Source organism: Mesoplodon bidens, assembly GCF_964165515.1.
Source record: "Mesoplodon bidens genome assembly, chromosome: 3".
Lineage (NCBI taxonomy): Eukaryota > Metazoa > Chordata > Mammalia > Artiodactyla > Ziphiidae > Mesoplodon > Mesoplodon bidens.
The window spans coordinates 140,931,913-140,949,953 of NC_138178.1; the positions used below are offsets into that span (position 1 = coordinate 140,931,913).

An 18,041-nucleotide genomic window follows, 5' to 3' on the forward strand; every position below is an offset into this window, starting at 1 on the left:
AATATATATATATATTTTTTTGCGGTACGCGGGCCTCTCACTGTTGTGGCCTCTCCCGTTGCGGAGCACAGGCTCCAGACGCGCAGGCTCAGCGGCCATGGCTCACCGGCCCAGCCGCTCCGCGGCATGTGGGATCTTCCCGGACCGGGGCACGAACCTGTGTCCCCTGCATCGGCAGGCGGACTCTCAACCACTGCGCCACCAGGGAAGCCCAGATTGTAAAACAATATTATAAACCATGTCTAGAGGAAAAATCCTTCTATAACTTATTAGTCATTATTGTAGGATACTTACAAGGAGAAAGAATGGTTTTGTTATTTTCAGAAATTTAGCTGTTTTACTTTTTTTCATAGCCTTGACCAATGTGAAAGAGTTTTGGAGCTCTTAAAACAATATCAGAATTTTAAAAGTGTCCTGACAACTTTGATTCAAAAAGAAGAGAATATCATCTCCCTCCAGGCTTCCTACATGGGAAAGGAGAACTTGAAGAAAAGGATAGCAGAGGTGAGTCCAAATGCCAAGGGAAACTTTACATAGCGGCCCCGCTTGCAAGCCCAACAATAGAGAGGATATTATCAATGGAGTCACTTTCGAAACTTGGTTTAGAAGAAGTTACTAGTGACTTTGTTTTACCAGGTATCTAAGAATTTATTGAATTTATCCCCAGGGCTTGAAAAAGATTGGTCCCCAGGTTAATGCTGGGTTGCATCTGTTTGGGTTTTGATACTGATGGTGTGGTTCTTTTGGAGTCTGGGGTTGCCCCTGCTGCTACCTCTGAAAGGTTGGAACAGTTTGTGCACTGACTTTCCACATAAAAAAAAACCCTGAGACTTCACTGCAACCTTGAGAGAAAGAAGCTACTAGGAAAATCCCGTCTGTTGTTAGTGGATAAAGGCAAAATTATGTTTTTATTTCTTCCCTTTTATTTCTTCGTAAAGATGTGTGAGCTTATCTCCAAGTTGCTCCGTCTATATACATAGCCTCGCCAATCACAACTTCATAGTTTAAGAAGAATAACACTTCTGGACACTAGATGTCATTATTTTCTATGATTTTATGTGGTTATCAACCAGAGTGGCAGAAGGATGGAATAGTTAGAAAAGGATACACTACACTGTATTCCTGTAACCAGAAAGTTGCTTTTCCTCTTGGTTTTATGAGTACTCTATGCTGAAGTGCTGTCAAAATATCAGAGGCATTTGTGAAATATCAGCTACTTGATACACCTGGTTGCTAGAAAGCAATTTTATTAAAGTTCCCAGTGGCTGAGAGCAACATCAGTGAGGCTTATATACAGACCTACCTCACTTTATCACACTTTGCTTTATTGTGTCTTTTACAAATTGAAAGGTTTGTGGCAACCCTTTGTAGAGCAAGTCTATCGGTACCATTTTTCCAACAGCATTTTCTCACTTTGCATCTCTATGTCACATTTGGGGAATTCTTGGAGTATTTCAAACCCTCCACCACCAAAAAGATTATGACTTGCTTAAAAGCTCAGATGATGATTAGTGTTTTTAGCAAATAAGTATTTTTAAATTAAGGTATGTACATTTTTAAAGACATAATGCTACTGCACACTTAATGGACTACAGTATAATGTAAACATAACTTTTATATATATCTGGGAAACCAAAAAATTCATGTGACTTGCTTTATTGCGATGCTCCCGTTACTGCCATGGTCTGGACCCGAACCTGCAATGTCCCCGAGGTATGCCTATAGACCAGATTCTTACAGACAATTTAGTCTTTGTCTAGAACTCTTATCCCTGAGGCTGAAGTGACACTCAGAGTCACATCAGTGCCACAGATGAGGAGTAGCCCCTGCCTGCAGCCTCCTGTCTCAGACGCAGTTTCTTGGAACTGACCAATCAGAAAGAGCTCTGCTTGGACACTAGTTGTACAATATGTGACTGTTTAACTGGTTTCCCATCAGATTTAATCAAGGGAGACCACCATGCTAGGAGCAGGCTGGCAGTCGGAATCTCTTAGATGCCACCTGTCTGGTTCCATCCAGCAGAGGCAGCTTCTGGGTTTGGCAGTCTTGGGATCTAGGAGGATCGTGTCCTCATCCAAATGGATTAAGGAGCTTTGGTTCTCAGAGTATCCAACACAATCAGCTTTACAAAATCCCCTCAGCCTTGTGGCCCAGTTCACATCGCTACTTTTCTACTGTGCCCCTGATACCAGTTTCCCAGCTTGTACTCTTGTTTCAGGATCCAGGTCTCTGCCTTAGATACTCACAGATCCTGGGTCGCTGCCTTTCAAACTGACCAGATGGTGAATCCCTCTTGACTTAGAGCTGTTCTTGGTTTGTGCCAATCCTCCTCACTCCTGGAGTCCTGCCTTTGTCCCACTAAGTGGGATCCTTTTACCAGCAGAGCTGTTCCTTTCCTGATTAGGTGAGGTAACATCTGTAAAGTACCTGCAGAGTGCCTAGGACTTAACCCATTAATGGTAAACTGCACTTTCTGGACAAGTTATTTATTTGACTAATAAAACTTCTGTCACCTTCAGACACTTGACCCCTCCCCTGGGTGAGTCCCTGATGAGAATCTAGATCCAGGTCTTGACCCCTCTGCTATAATTAGTTCCTCTATGGCTGTTGTCTTTTTCCATTTGGGCTGCTATAAAAGAATACCATAGACTGGGGGGCTTATAAACAACATAATTTTTTTTTATTAGTTTGTGCTTTATAACAAAGTGAATCAGTCATACATATACATCTGTTCCCACATCCCTTCCCTCATGCATCTCCCTCCCTCCCACCCTCCCCATCCCACCCCTCCAGGCAGTCACAAATCACCGAGCTGATCTCCCTGTGCTCTGCGGCTGCTTCCCACTATCTATCTACCTTACGTTTGGTAGTGTATATATGTCCATGCCTCTCTTTCGCTTTGTCACAGCTTACCCTTCCCCCTCCCCATATCCTCAAGTCCATTCTCAAGTAGGTCTGTGTCTTTATTCCCGTTTTACCCCTAGGTTCTTCATGACATTTTTTTTTAAATTCCATATATATGTGTTAGCATACGGTATTTGTCTTTCTCTTTCTGACTTACTTCACTCTGTATGACAGACTCTAGGTCTATCCACCTCATTACAAATAGCTCAGTTTCGTTTCTTTTCATGGCTGAGTAATATTCCATTGTATATATGTGCCACATCTTCTTTATCCATTCATCTGATGATGGACACTTAGGTTGTTTCCAGCTCCAGGCTATTGTGAATAGAGCTGCAATGAACATTTTGGTACATGTCTCTTTGAATTATGGTTTTCTCACGGTATATGCCTAGTAGTGGGATTGCTGGATCATATGGTAGTTCTATTTTTAGTTTTTTAAGGAACCTCCATACTGTTCTCCATAGTGGCTGTACCAATTCACATTCCCACCAGCAGTGCAAGAGTATTCCCTTTTCTCCACACCCTCTCCAGCATTTATTGTTTCTAGATTTCTTGATGATGGCCATTCTGACTGGTGTGAGATGATATCTCATTGTAGTTTTGATTTGCATTTCTCTAATGATTAATGATGTTGAGCATTCTTTCATGTGTTTGTTGGCAGTCTGTATATCTTCTTTGGAGAAATGCCTATTTAAGTCTTCTGCCCATTTTTGGATTGGGTTGTTTGTTTTTTTGCTATTGAGCTGCATGAGCTGTTTATAAATTTTGGAGATTAATCCTTTGTCAGTTGCTTCACTTGCAAATATTTTTTCCCATTCTGAGGGTTGTCTTTTGGTCTTGTTTATGGTTTCCTTTGCTGTGCAAAAGCTTTGAAGTTTCATTAGGTCCCATTTGTTTATCTTTGTTTTTATTTCCATTTCTCTAGGAGGTGGGTCCAAAAGGATCTTGCTGTGATTTATGTCATAGAGTGTTCTACCTATGTTTTCCTCTAAGAGTTTGATAGTTTCTGGCCTTACATTTAGTTCTTTAATCCATTTTGAGCTTATTTTTGTGTATGGTGTTAGGGAATGATCTAATCTCAAACTTTTACATGTCCCTGTCCAGTTTTCCCAGCACCACTTATTGAAGAGGCTGTCCTTTCTCCACCGTACATTCCTGCCTCCTTTATCAAAGATAAGTTGGCCATATGTGCGTGGGTTTATCTCTGGGCTTTCTATCCTGATCCACTGATCTATCTTTCTGTTTTTATGCCAGTACCACACTGTCTTAATTACTGTAGCTTTCTAGTATAGTCTGAAGTCAGGGAGCCTGATTCCTCCAGCTCCGTTTTTCGTTCTCAAAATTGCTTTGGCTATTCGGGGTCTTTTGTTTTTCCAAATTTTGAACTTTTTTGTTGTAGTTCTGTGAAAAATGCCAGTGGTAGTTTGATAGGGATTGCATTGAATCTGTAGATTGCTTTGGGTAGTAGAGTCATTTTCACAATATTGATTCTTCCAATCCAGGAGCATGGTATATCTCTCCATCTATTTGTATCATCTTTAATTTTTTTCATCAGTGTCTTATAATTTTCTGCATACAGGTCTTTTGTCTCCTTAGGTAGGTTTATTCCTAGATATTTTATTCTTTTTGTTGCAATGGTAAATGGGAGTGTTTTCTTGATTTCATTTTCAGATTTTTCATCATTAGTGTACAGGAATGCCAGAGATTTCTGTACATTAATTTTGTATCCTGCTACTTTACCAAATTCATTGATTAGCTCTAGTAGTTTTCTGGTAGCATCTTTAGGATTCTCTATGTATAGTATCATATCATCTGCAAACAGTGACAGGTTTACTTCTTTTCCAATTTGGATTCCTTTTATTTCCTTTTCTTCTCTGATTGCTGTGGCTAAGACTTCTAAAACTATGTTGAATAAGAGTGGTGAGAGTGGGCAGCCTTGTCTTGTTCCTGATCTTAGTGGAAATGGTTTCAGTTTTTCACCATTGAGGATGATGTTGGCTGTGGGTTTGTCATATATGGCCTTTATTATGTTGAGGAAAGTTCCCTCTATGCCTACTTTCTGCAGGGTTTTTATCATAAATGGGTGTTGAATTTTGTCGAAAGCTTTCTCTGCATCTATTGAGATGATCATATGGTTTTTCTCCTTCAACTTGTTAATATGGTGTATCACATTGATTGATTTGCGTATATTGAAGAATCCTTGCATTCCTGGAATAAACCCCACTTGATCATGGTGTATGATCCTTTTAATGTGCTGTTGGATTCTGTTTGCTAGTATTTTGTTGAGGATTTTTGCATCTATGTTCATCAGTGATATTGGCCTGTAGTTTTCTTTCTTTGTGATATCCTTGCCTGGTTTTGGTATCAAGGTGATGGTGGCCTGGTAGAATGCGTTTGGGAGTGTTCCTTCCTCTGATATTGTTTGGAGGAGTTTGAGAAGGATGGGTGTTAGCTCTTCTCTAAATGTTTGATAGAATTCGCCTGTGAAGCCAATCTGGTCCTGGGCTTTTGTTTGATGGAAGATTTTTAATCACAGTTTCAATTTCAGTGCTTGTGATTGGTCTATTCATATTTTCTATTTCTTCCTGAGTCAGTCTTGGCAGGTTGTGCATTTCTAAGAATTTGTCCTTTTCTTCCAGGTTGTCCATTTTATGGGCATAGAGTTGCTTGTAGTAATCTCTCATGATCTTTTGTATTTCTGCAGTGTCAGTTGTTACTTCTCCTTTTTCATTTCTAATTCTATTGATTTGAGTCTTCTCCCTTCTTTTCTTGATGAGTCTGGCTAATGGTTTGTCAATTTTGTTTATCTTCTCAAGGAACCAGCTTTTAGTTTGCTTGATCTTTGATTTCTTTTTCATTTATTTCTGATCTGATCTTTATGATTTCTTTCCTTCTGCTAACTTTGGGGGTTTTTTGTTCTTCTTTCTCTAATTGCTTTAGGTGCAGGGTCAGGTTGTTTACTCGAAATGTTTCCTGTTTCCTAAGGTGGGATTGTATTGCTATAAACTTCCCCCTTAGAACTGCTTTTGCTGCGTCCCATAGGTTTTGGGTCGTCATGTCTCTATTGTCATTTGTTTCTAGGTATTTTTTAATTTCCTCTTTGATTTCTTCAGTGATCACTTCGTTATTGAGTAGTGTATTGTTTAGCCTCCATGTGTTTGTATTTTTTACAGATCTTTTCCTTTAATTGATGTCTAGTCTCATAGCATTGTGGTCGGAAAAAATACTTGATACAATTTCAATTTTCTTAAATTTACCAAGGCTTGATTTGTGACCCAAGATATGATCTATCCTGGAGAATGTTCCATGAGCACTTGAGAAAAATGTGTATTCTGTTGTTTTTGGGTGGAATGTCCTATAAATATCAACTAAGTCCATCTTGTTTAATGTATCATTTAAAGCTTGTGTTTCCTTATTTATTTTCATTTTGGATGATCTGTCCATTGGTGAAAGTGGGGTGTTAAAGTCCCCTACTATGATTGTGTTACTGTCGATTTCCCCTTTTATGGCTGTTAGTATTTGCCTTATGTATTGAGGTGCTCCTATGTTGGGTGTATAAATGTTTACAATTGTTATATGTTCTTCTTGGATCGATCCCTTTATCATTATGTAGTGTCCTTCTTTGTCTATTATAAGAGTCTTTATTTTAAAGTCTATTTTGTCTGATATAAGAATTGCTACTCCAGCTTTCTTTTGATTTCCATTTGCATGGAATATCTTTTTCCATCCCCTTACTTTCAATCTGTATGTGTCTTTAGGTCTGAAGTGGGTCTCTTGTAGACAGCATATATATGGGTCTTGTTTTTGTATCCATTCAGCCACTCTGTGTCTTTTGATGGGAGCATTTAGTCCATTTACATTTAAGGTAATTATCGATATGTATGTTCCTATTCCCATTTCCTTAATTGCTTTGGGTTCGTTATTGTAGGTATATTCCTTCTGTTGTGTTTCTTGCCTAGAGAAGTTCCTTTAGCATTTGTTGTAAAGCTGGTTTGGTGGTGCTGAACTCTCTCAGCTTTTGCTTGTCTGTAAAGGTTTTAATTTCTCCATCAAATCTGAATGAGATCCTTGCTGGGTAGTGTAATCTTGGTTGCAGGTTTCTCTCCTTCATCACTTTAATTATGTCCTGCCACTCCCTTCTGGCTTGTAGAGTTTCTGCTGAGAGATCAGCTGTTAACCTGATGGGGATTCCCTTGTGTGTTATTTGTTTTTTTTCTCTTGCTGCTTTTAATATGATTTCTTTGTGTTTAATTTTTGACAGTTTGATTAATATGTGTCTTGGCGTATTTCTCCTTGGATTTATTCTGTATGGGACTCTCTGTGCCTCCTGGACTTGATTAACTATTTCCTTTCCCATATTAGGGAAGTTTTCAACTATAATCTCTTCAAATATTTTCTCAGTCCCTTTCTTTTTCTCTTCTTCTTCTGGAACCCCTATAATTCAAATGTTGGTGCGTTTAATGTTGTCCCAGAGGTCTCTGAGACTGTCCTCTGTTCTTTTCATTCTTTTTTCTTTATTTTGCTCTGCATCAGTTATTTCCACTATTTTATCTTCCACCTCACTTATCCGTTCTTCTGCCTCAGTTATTCTGCTACTGATCCCATCTAGAGTATTTTTCATTTCATTTATTGTGTTTTTAATCGATGCTTGATTCATCTTTAGTTCTTCTAGGTCCTTGTTAACTGTTTCTTGCATTTTGTCTATTCTATTTCCAAGATTTTGGATCTTGGAAATAGAATCTTGGATCAGCTTTACTATCATCATTCTGAATTCTTTTTCAGGTAGACTGCCTATTACCTCTTCATTTGTTAGGTCTGGTAGGTTTTTATCTTGCTCCTTCACCTGCTGTGTGTTTTTCTGTCTTCTCATTTTGCTTATGTTACTGTGTTTGGGGTCTCCTTTTTGCAGGCTGCAGATTCGTAGTTCCCGTTGTTTTTGGTGTCTGTCCCCAGTGGCTAAGGTTGTTTCAGTAGGTTGTGTAGGCTTCCTGGTGGGGGGGACTAATGCCTGTGTTCTGGTGGTTGAGGCTCGATTTTGTCTTTCTGGTGGACAGGTCCACGTCTGGTGGTGGGTTTTGGGGTGCCTATGGCCTTATTATGTTTTTAGGTAGCCTCTCTGCTAATGGGTGGGGTTGTGTTCCTGCCTTGCTAGTTGCTTGGCATAGGGTGACCAGCACTGTAGCTTCCTGGTCGTTGACTGTAGCTGGGTGCTGGTGTTGAGATGGAGATCTCTGGGAGATTTTCGCTGCTTGATATTATGTGGATCTGGGAGGTCTCTTGTGGACCCGTGTCCTGAAGTTGGCTCTCCCACTTCAGAGGCACAGCACTGACTCCTGGCTGCAGCACCAAGAGCCTTTCATCCACCCGGCTCAGAATAACAGGGAGAAAAAGTAGAAAGAAAGAATTAGTAGAAGAAAGAAAGAGAGAGGGAAAGAAAGGAAGAAGGGAAGAAAGGAAGGAAGGAAGGAAGGAAGAAAGAAAGGAGGGAGGGAGGATGGAAAGAAAGAAGGAAAGAAAGGAGGGAGGGAGGGAGGAATGAAAGCAAAAGGAAGAGTGAATGGAAGAAGGGAGGGAGGGAGGAAGGAAAGAAAGAAAGAAAGACAGGAGGGAGGGAGGAGGAAGGAAAGAAAAAGAAATTGGAAAGAGGAAGGGTGGGAGGGAGGGAGGGAGGAAAGAAAAAGAAAGAAGGAAAGGAGGAGCGGAGGGAGGGAGGGAGGAAGGGAAGGTAGGAAATAAAGAAAGAGCAGGTAAAGTAAAATAGAATAAAGTATGAAATATAGTAGCGTTATTAAAATTAAAAAGTAATTATTGAAAAAAAAACGGACCGATAGAACCCTGGGACATATGGTGGAAGCAAAGCTATACAGAGAGAATCTTACACTGAAGATTACACATACACATTCACAAAAAGAGAGCAGGGGGAAAAATCAAAAATCTTGCTCTCCAAGTCCACCTCCTCAATTTGGGATAATTCGTTGTAAAAAGAGGAAAAGGGCGAGAAGTCTGAAATCTTGCTCTCTAAGTCCACCTCCTTAATTTGGGATAATTCGTTGTAAAAAGAGGAAAAAGGGCGGAAAGTCTTAAATCTTGTCCTCAAAGTCCACTTCCTCAATTTGGGATGATTCGCTGTCCATTCATGCACTCCACAGACGCAGGGCACATCAAATGGACTGTGGAGCTTTAATCCGCTGCCTCCGAGGCTGCACAGAGAGATTTCCCTGTCTCTGCTCTCACAGCTCCCGGGTCTCAGCCTTGGACCTGGCCCCGCCTCTGCGCGTAGGTCGCCGGAGGGCGTCCGTTCTTCGCTCAGACAGGACGGGTTTAAAGGAGCCGCTGATTCGGGGGCTCTGGCTCACTCAGGCAGAGGGGAGGGAGGGGCGCGCAGTGTGGGGCGGGCCTGCGGCGGCAGAGGCCGGCGTGACGTTGCAGCAGCCCGTGGCGCTCCGTGCGCTTTCCCGGGAAAGCCGTCCCCGGGTCCCGGGACCCCGGCAGTGGCGGGGTGCACAGGCCCCCCGGAAGGCGGGGCGGACAGTGACCCGCGCTCGCACACAGGCCCGGCGGCGGCGGCGGCGGCGTCGTCCCACGCCCGTCTCCGAGGTCCGCGCCTTACCCGCGGCTCGCGCCTGTCTCCGGCGCTTCCCCAAGCAGCCCTCTTAATGCCCTCTCCTCGCGCACCAGGAAACAAAAGGGAAAAAAGTCTCTTGCCTCTTCAGCAGCTCCAGACCCTTTCCCCGGACTCCCTCCGGGCTAGCCGTGGTGCACTAACCCCTTCAGGCTCTCTTCCTGCTGCCAGCCCCAGTCCTCTCCCTGCGCTCCGACTGAAAGCCGATACCCGAGCCTCAGCTCCCAGCCCCGCCCGCCCCGGCGGCCGAGCAGACAAGCCTCTCGGGCTGGTGTGTGCCTGAGGGCACCGGTCCTCTGTGCCAGAATCTCTCCGCTTTGCCCTCCGCACCCCTGTTGCTGTGCTCTCCTCCGCTACTCCGAAGCTTTCCCCATCCGCCACCTGCAGACTCCGTCCGCCAAGGGGCTTGTAGTGTGTAGAAACCTTTCCTCCTTCACGGCTCCCTCCCACTGGTGCAGGTCCCGTCCCTATCCTATTGTCTCTGTTTATTCTTTTTTTCTTTTGCCCTACCCAGGTATGTGGGGAGTTTCTTGCCTTTTGGGGGGTCTGAGGTCTTCTGTCAGCGTTCAGTAGGTGTTCTGTAGGAGTTGTTCCACGTGTAGATGAATTTCTGATGTATCTGTGGGGAGGAAGGTGATCTCCGCGTCTTACTCTTCGGCCATCTTCCTCTGCCACAACATAAATTTATTTCATACAGTTCTGAAGACAGTTCTCACAGTTTATAACATTCTGCCTTTGACCCCTCAAAACATGTCCCATGAGCCCTAAAAGTCTTAACTCGCTCCAGCTTAGTCCAAAGTCTCACCTAAATATCATCTAAATTAGATATGAGTGAAACTCAAGGTGCACTTCATCCTGAGGGAAATTCCTCTTGTTTATCTAAAACAAATAGACTGACAGATATTTCACCAGCAAAGAAAGATTTATTTGGGATCAACAGAGAATTGCATTTCAGGGTCTGCACCCATGGGAGCCATGTGCAAGTCCCTGCACAGCAAGGAGAGAAGAATGCTTTTATAGAGGGGAAAAGGACGTTGGATGGGCTGTAGTAGACAGAGTCCACGGCTTTTCATTGGCTGAGGCCTTGCCAATAAAGGAGCCTTTCTTCTTCCTATTGGGCTCTGCCACTCCATCTGGTCTCCCAACTCTGTTTAATTTAGGTTTCTGTTTATTCATTTTTTTATACTCTACAGCTGTGAACCCATGAAACCAAACAAATTATATGCTTTCAAAATACAGTGCTGGGACAGGTATAGGATAGACATATCCACTCCAAAAGAGAGAAATAGGAAAGAAGAAAGAAGTATTGGGTCCCAAGGAAGTCCGAAACCTAACAAGGCAAACAACATTAAACCTTAAGGCTTGAGAATAATCCTCTCTGGCTTGATGTTCTGCCTTCCAGGTCCACTGGGATGGCATCATCACCCCTGGCTTGGCTGGACAGATTAGCAACTTTCTCTGTAAACAAAGAAACAAAGTAAGGATAGAGGTTAAATAACTTTCCCAAGATTATGTGGCTAATAAGTGACAGAATCATTATTTAAGTTCAGGTCTATCTGACTACAGAGTCATGTTCCAATCATCATAATATTGCCTGCCCTGAAGACATATTTGAAACATGTATATTATAAAAGTAAAAAATGGCTAACTTTGCTTTGTCTGTACCCCTTTCTGAAATGTAAAGGTTTACTCACAAAAATATTTTAAAAATTAACAAAACAACTGTAATTACCTTTAAGAAATGTATAAATGCCCAGGCTTTTATTATTATATTGAGAATCTTGTATCTAGTGTGGTATCTTTGTATATTTGCTGAAATAATATATCATTTTGCATGGAAGATACAGAAGTACACTTGTGTTTAATTATTTTCTCATATGCTTTTTTTAACTGTCTGAAAAAAGCAAATTTTAGTACCAATTGTTAACATAACTCTCAGTTAATTTTGTGATGACTTAGGTGCTGTCTTCAGAAACAATCAGTTTCTGGCGTATGTATTGTCATGATGCTTTGCACCAGTGGCTGAAGTATGATACCACTGAGAACTTCTGTCCTTCAAAACCATAGAAACCTGGATGTTTATCTAGGATATGGTGCCAAATTTCCACCCTCTTTAATAAAAGGCAGAAGTGCAAAAGTAAGACTAGAAGGCTAGAATGTCAGGGGACTACTAAAGTTTGGGAAATGTCAGGGGGGGATCTAGTTTCCTTTATTTTACCCCTTCCATTTATTGTAGGACAAAGCCTGCAGTTCCTGTCAATGCTAAAAGTATCCTCTCCTGCTCTTTCTTTTCTCTTCACCCACTGGTAGCTTGTGTCAACGTAACAACAAAGTTCTTTGAATGTAATAAAAATTAGGTTACACACACACACACACACATATATATATTTTTCATTTAATTGAACAAGCATTTATTATGCCCTATGCAAAATGTCCTGAACTGGGAGAAAAAAAACACCTGAGTCTGCATCTCAGCTCTGCCAGTGTATCAGTCAGCTTCCAGTCAGGAGGCAGAAACTGCCCCAGTTATTTTTTTTTTCCACTTAAAACATTTAAGTAATTTTAATTTTTTTAATTAAACTTTTAAATTTGAGATAATTGTAGATGCATATGCAGTTATAAGATATAATACAGAGAGATCCTATGTACCCTTTACTAAGTTTCCCCAATGGAAATATCTTGTAAAACTGTAGTGCAATATTGCAGTCAGGTTACAGACAATCATACAGTCAAGCGGAGGAACATTTCCATCACCAGACTATCCCTGGTTCTGTCCTCGGATAGCCCTACCACTTCCCTCTTGCTTCCACGCCCTCACAACCACAAATATGTTCTCCATTTCTATAATTTTGTCATTTCAAACATCTTATATAAATGAAATCATACAGTATGTAACCTTTTGGGATTGGTTATTTTTACTCAGCATAATTCTCTGGAGATTCGTTCAGATTCTTGCATGCATCAATAGTTTGTACCCTTTTCTTGCTGAGTAGGATTCCATGGTATGGATGTACCACAGCTTGTTTCACTGTCACCTCTGAAGAACATCTGGGTAGTTTCTAGTTTTGGGCTATTATGCATAAAGTTGCTATAAACATTTGTATAGGCTTTTTTTTGTGAACGTAAGTTTTTATTTCTCAGGGTTCATTGCTCTGGAGTACAGTTGGTGGGTTGTATGTTAATTATGTATTTCATTTTTAAAGAAACTTTCAAACTGTTTTCCAGAGTTGCTGTACCATTTTACATTCTCACCAGTAATGTATGAGTGATCCAGTTTCTGTACATCCTTGTCAGCATTAGATATTGCCTCTACTTTTTATTTTAGTCATTCTGATAGATATATAGTGGTATCACTTTGTGGTTTTCATTGGCATTTTCCTAATTGCTAATGGTATTGATCATCTTTTCTTGTGCTTATTTGCCATCTGTATGTCATCTTTGCTGAAATATCTCTTATATCTTTTGCTCATTTTCTAAGTAGATTGTTTGGTTTTTTTACTGTCGAGTTTTGAGAGTTTTTAATATGTTCTACACAGTAGTCATTTGTCAGATATGTGGTTTGCAAATATTTTCTCCCAAACTGTAGCTTGTTTTTCATCTCCTTAATGGGTCTTTTGCAGAGCAAAAGATTTAAATTTTGGTAAAATCCAGTTTATCAATTTTTCCTTTCATGGATCAAAGTCTAAGAACTCTTTGCCTAGCACAAGATCCTGTAGATTCTCTCCAATTTTTTTCCTCAAAGTTTTATAGTGTTATGGTTTACATTTAAGTCCATCATCCATTTATAATTAGTTTTTGTGTAAGGTGTGAGACTTGGCTCAAGGTTTACGTTTCTGTCTATAGATGTCCAGTTGCTCCAGCACCATAAGTTGAAAAGGCTCCCATTCCTCCTCAGAACTCAGTTGGGTGTATTTGTCTGGGTTCACTTTGATCTATTGATCTGTGTGTCTGTCCCTCTGCCAGTTGATGTAATCTTTATTACTGTACCTATATGATGTTTTAAAATCAAGTAGACTGATTCTTCCCACTTTATTTTTCTTTTTTCAAATATTTTAGCTATTATAGTTCCTTTATTATTCCATATAAATTTTAGAATGATCCTGTCTATATCTTAAAAAGTATTGCTGGGTTTGATAATAATTGCATTAAACCTGTACATCAATTTTGGGAGAATTGACATTTGTACTATGTTGTCTTCTGATCCATGAACTTAGTATGTCTCTGCATTTATTTAGATCTTCTTTGATTTCTTTAATCAGTATTTTATAGTTTTCAGCGTATAGTTCCTGTGCACGTTTTGTTAGATTTACACTTAAGTATTCGATATTTTGAGTAACTGTGAATGGTATAATATTAAAAATTTGTGTCCATGTATTCATTGTTAATATGGAGAAGTGAAATCGATTTTTATGTTTATCTTGTATCCTGTGACCTTTCTGAACCCACATATCAGTTCTAGGGTGTTTTTGTAGATTCCTTGGGCTCTCTGACATAGATAATCGTGTTGTCTGCAAATAAAGACACCTGAGACAGAGGGTTCCTTGTTACTGCTGGTTGGGGGTGGGCATTCTGCTTCCCCACAAGGTCTCTACTGACACCTCCCTGGCTCCTCCTTACAGCTCCCTAGGTAGCCTCCCCTGACATCATGGATGTGTGTGTGTGTGTGTGTGTGAGAGTGTGTGCACTTGTTACTGCCCTGCAGGAATGAAAGTCCCAGCTCTACTCAGCCTTCTTTTCCCTGGTTGGGGGAGAGTGGGGCTCCTGTTACAGCCTGGAGATGGTGGCTGTCTAGACTCTACACTTGACCTTTGCTGGCACAGGTGGGCGTTGGGCCACAGTGTTTCCTATGGTATTTTGCTCCAGTGAGTGATTATTTCCTAAAAGTTTTCTGTCTTGGTAGGTTGTCCTATCCCTGGTTCTTGGGCTGAAGAGAGCAGGCTTTTCCTGGTCTGTGTCTGTGGATCTTACCAGCTTCTGACTTCTCCAGCACACAGTCTGGGATATCCAAGGGAAAAAGAAAATTCAGGGAGCTCACCACCAGGCTGTCTTCAGGAGCTGGTGCCCCCAGCCATTCTCCCTCCTTGAACTCCTCACTTTTCAGTCTTCTTAAGTCTGTTTTGTATATGATGTCCAGGGTTTTTAGTTGTGCTTAATGGGAAAATTATGTCTACTGCATATTCCCAGAAATGGAAGTCCCTTGTGGGTATATAATTTTTAGTTTTTTATTTATGAGAAATCACTATTTTCAAATTTTATACAATCATTAAAAATGCTTATATAAGATTAGTAAATTGAATGGAAACATTAAGATTGCATTACTCGAAATAAATTTTATTTTATAGTTTAAGATCATTGGCCTTTTGGTAAAATAGTGTTACACCTTCCATGTTAGAAATGACATGGAAGTTACAATCATGAAAGATTAAACTAGAAGTCACATTAAAGACGTTTTAGAGTTCTGTCTGTTTTATTCAGATGAGCACTTAGGTTCTACAAAATGACAAAGATGATTCCTATTTGAGGAGTCTAGGAACTGTCATTTTTTTATACGATTGAACAGAGGTGCTTTTTTTTGGTAGAATATTATTTCACATGCACTAGAAAGATGGTTTTAGATCATTATAAATATTTCATCATGCAGAGTGGGACAAGGAATTTGGGTGTAGGATTATTAATAAACCAGATGGTTAGGATTCTAAAAACTTTTCATTGAGAAAGTGGGACAGTAAGTCTTATATTTGTCTGTATCAATATATCAAAACATGTTTCATATCATTTTTACAGATTGAAGTTGTTAAAGAAGAATTTAATGAACATTTAGAAGTTGTAGACAAGATTAACCAGATCTGCAAAAATCTACAATTTCATCTAAATAAAATGAGAAACTTTGAAGAGCCTCCTTTTGAGAAAGAGGCTAACATTATTCTGGATAGGTGGCTTGATGTAAGTGATAATTTAATTGACTAGAAATTCTATTTAATAACAAATTGATCTTTTCTTTTGTATCTTTAAAGTTTTCATCAATTACAAAATTCAAAAGTGCTCATTATAAAAAATGTTCAAATAATATAAAGTTTATGACTTGGGATTTAGCTTTACGCCCAGAGTTAGGTACTATTGTATTAACAAATGAGTCTACACTCTTTTAGGTATACAAGTGCATACTCAACTTATTTGAAATAAACTAGTTAATATATTATCCATCCATGCAGCCAGTTGATGTTCAACATTATATTTATTTAATATTTTTAAAATAATTTTTGGTTGAGTAGTAATGATATTTTTATGAATTATAAATTAAGAATATGTGCTATATTTTGATCTGGGTTTTTGATATTTAAATTTAAAAAAATTTTTTTTTTTTGTCTGTGTTGGGTCTTCGTTGCTGTGCACGGGCTTTCTCTAGTTGCGGCGAGCGGGGGCTACTCTTCATTGCAGTGTGTGGGCTTCTCATAGCAGTGGCTTCTCTTGTTGTGGAGCATGGGCTCTAGGCACGCAGGCTTCAGTTGTAGCGTGTGGGCTCAGTAGTTGCAGCATGTGGGTTCTAGGGCATGCAGGCTTCAGTAGTTGTGCCAGTGGGCTCAGTAGTTGTGGCTCACAGGCTCTAGAGCGCAGACTCAGTAGTTGTGGCGCAAGGGCTTAGTTGCTTCTCTTTATGTGGGATCTTCCTGGACCAGGGATCGAACCTGTGTCCCCTGCATTGGCAGGCAGATTCTTAACCACTGCACCACCAGGGAAGTCCCTGCTCTGGGTTTTTAAAAGCATCTTTTATTATTGTGGTTTAGAAAAGAGGAAAACTATTGCTTTCAATTGCATATAAACTGCAGCAAACCAGCTAAGTCTTTTTTTTTTTTGTAGAAGAAAGAACTACACGGTATGTTAAAGCGAATTTTTTGTTGATGAATAAAGCAAATTATTTAGCGAGTAAAGATAATCTAAAATTTTATTTTAAAGTTGTGTTTGACTGAAACAATGGTTCTTATGCTTTTCACCACTAAATGTGTTACTTTTATTTTTTAATTATGGTAGATAAATGAGAAGACAGAAGACTACTATGAAAATCTTGGTCGAGCTCTAGCTTTATGGGACAAGCTTTTTAACTTAAAAAATGGGATTGATGAGTGGACTGAAAAGATCCTTCAAAAAATGGAATTACATCCACTGACCGAAGAGGAAAGAGAAAAGCTGAAGGTTAATTAAGCAGAAATAAAATATTTGTTCTTTTTGTAGACAGTTGACATTTTAATATCAAGTCTGCTTTCTTGAAGAGGGGTAGAGTAATCACAAAGAAATCTTTTATTTCTTTCATTATTCCTTGAGTGAGACCTGAATTCCATCGTTTTCTTTGTGGTATCCAGGATGATGTTAGCAGGTATTATTAATCTGTGCTATATACCTGAAACGAACACAACACTGTAAATCAACTATACTTCAAGTAAAGGAAAAAGATTAGAAAAAAACACAAGGCTGAATATCAAAATCTTTATAGAGCTTCAAAAGAGGCTAGTTTTTTTTTTTTTGCGGTACGCGGGCCTCTCACTGCCGCGGCCTCTCCCGCTGCGGAGCACAGGTTCCAGACGCGCAGGCCCAGGGGCCATGGCCCACGGACCCAGCCGCTCCGCGGCATGCGGGATCCTCCCGGACCGGGGCACGAACCCGTATCCCCTGCATCGGCAGGCGGACTCTCAACCACTGCGCCACCAGGGAAGCCCCGAGGCTAGTTTTTTAAAACAGTGATCTCAGGTTTTGCCATTTAGAAAGAATTAAACTTATCTCTTGTAATGAAATAATACCATTTGCAGCTACATGGATGGACCTAGAGATAATCATACTAAGTGAAGTAAGTCAGAAAGAGAAAGACAAATACCATGTGATATCACTGATATGTGGAATCTAAAATATGACACAAATGAACTTATCTACAAAACAGAAACAGACTCACAAACATAGAGAACAGACTTGTGGTTGCCAAGAGGGAGAGGGGGCGGGGGAGGGATGGATTGGGAGTTTGGGACTAGCAGATATAAATTGTTATATATAGAATGGATAAACAACAAGGTCGTATTATATAGCATAGGGAACTATATTCTGTATCCTGTAATAAACCATAATGGAAAAGAAAAAAATAATAGAAAATATTTTTAAAGTTAAAATATTTTTAAAGTTATCTCTTTTAACTCTAAAAAGAATTCTTTCTATTGCTGGTTGTTTGCATATTATTAGTTTGGACCATATAAAATTACAATCTTTGTATGTCAAAAAACAGTTAAGTCTGGCAGTTATATGTGGTTCAGTGTAATATTAAAATGTATGTATGGGGCCTCCCTGGTGGCGCAGTGGTTGAGAGTCCGCCTGCCGATGCAGGGGATACGGGTTCGTGCCCCGGTCTGGGAGGATCCCTATGCCGCGGAGCGGCTGGGCCCGTGAGCCATGGCCGCTGGGCCTGCGCATCCGGAGCCTGTGCTCCGCAACGGGAGAGGCCACAAGAGTGAGAGGCCCGCATACCGCAAAAAGA

At 40.3% G+C, this 18,041-nt stretch overlaps 1 protein-coding gene across 11 annotated transcripts in view; it reads left to right on the top strand.

Annotated features, from left to right (window-relative positions):
* The window catches only part of SYNE2 (spectrin repeat containing nuclear envelope protein 2), a 351,205-nt gene that overhangs the window by 157,695 nt on the left and 175,469 nt on the right, over window positions 1-18,041 (top strand). For 10 of the 11 annotated variants that reach the window (XM_081228103.1, XM_081228110.1, XM_081228112.1 and 7 more), the window contains exons 32-34: window positions 354-504; window positions 15,311-15,469; window positions 16,556-16,717. In XM_081228103.1, the coding sequence (XP_081084229.1) occupies window positions 354-504; window positions 15,311-15,469; window positions 16,556-16,717 (472 nt within the window). The remainder of the gene's footprint in view (window positions 1-353; window positions 505-15,310; window positions 15,470-16,555; window positions 16,718-18,041) is intronic. The other variant, XM_081228105.1, reaches the window with a different exon arrangement.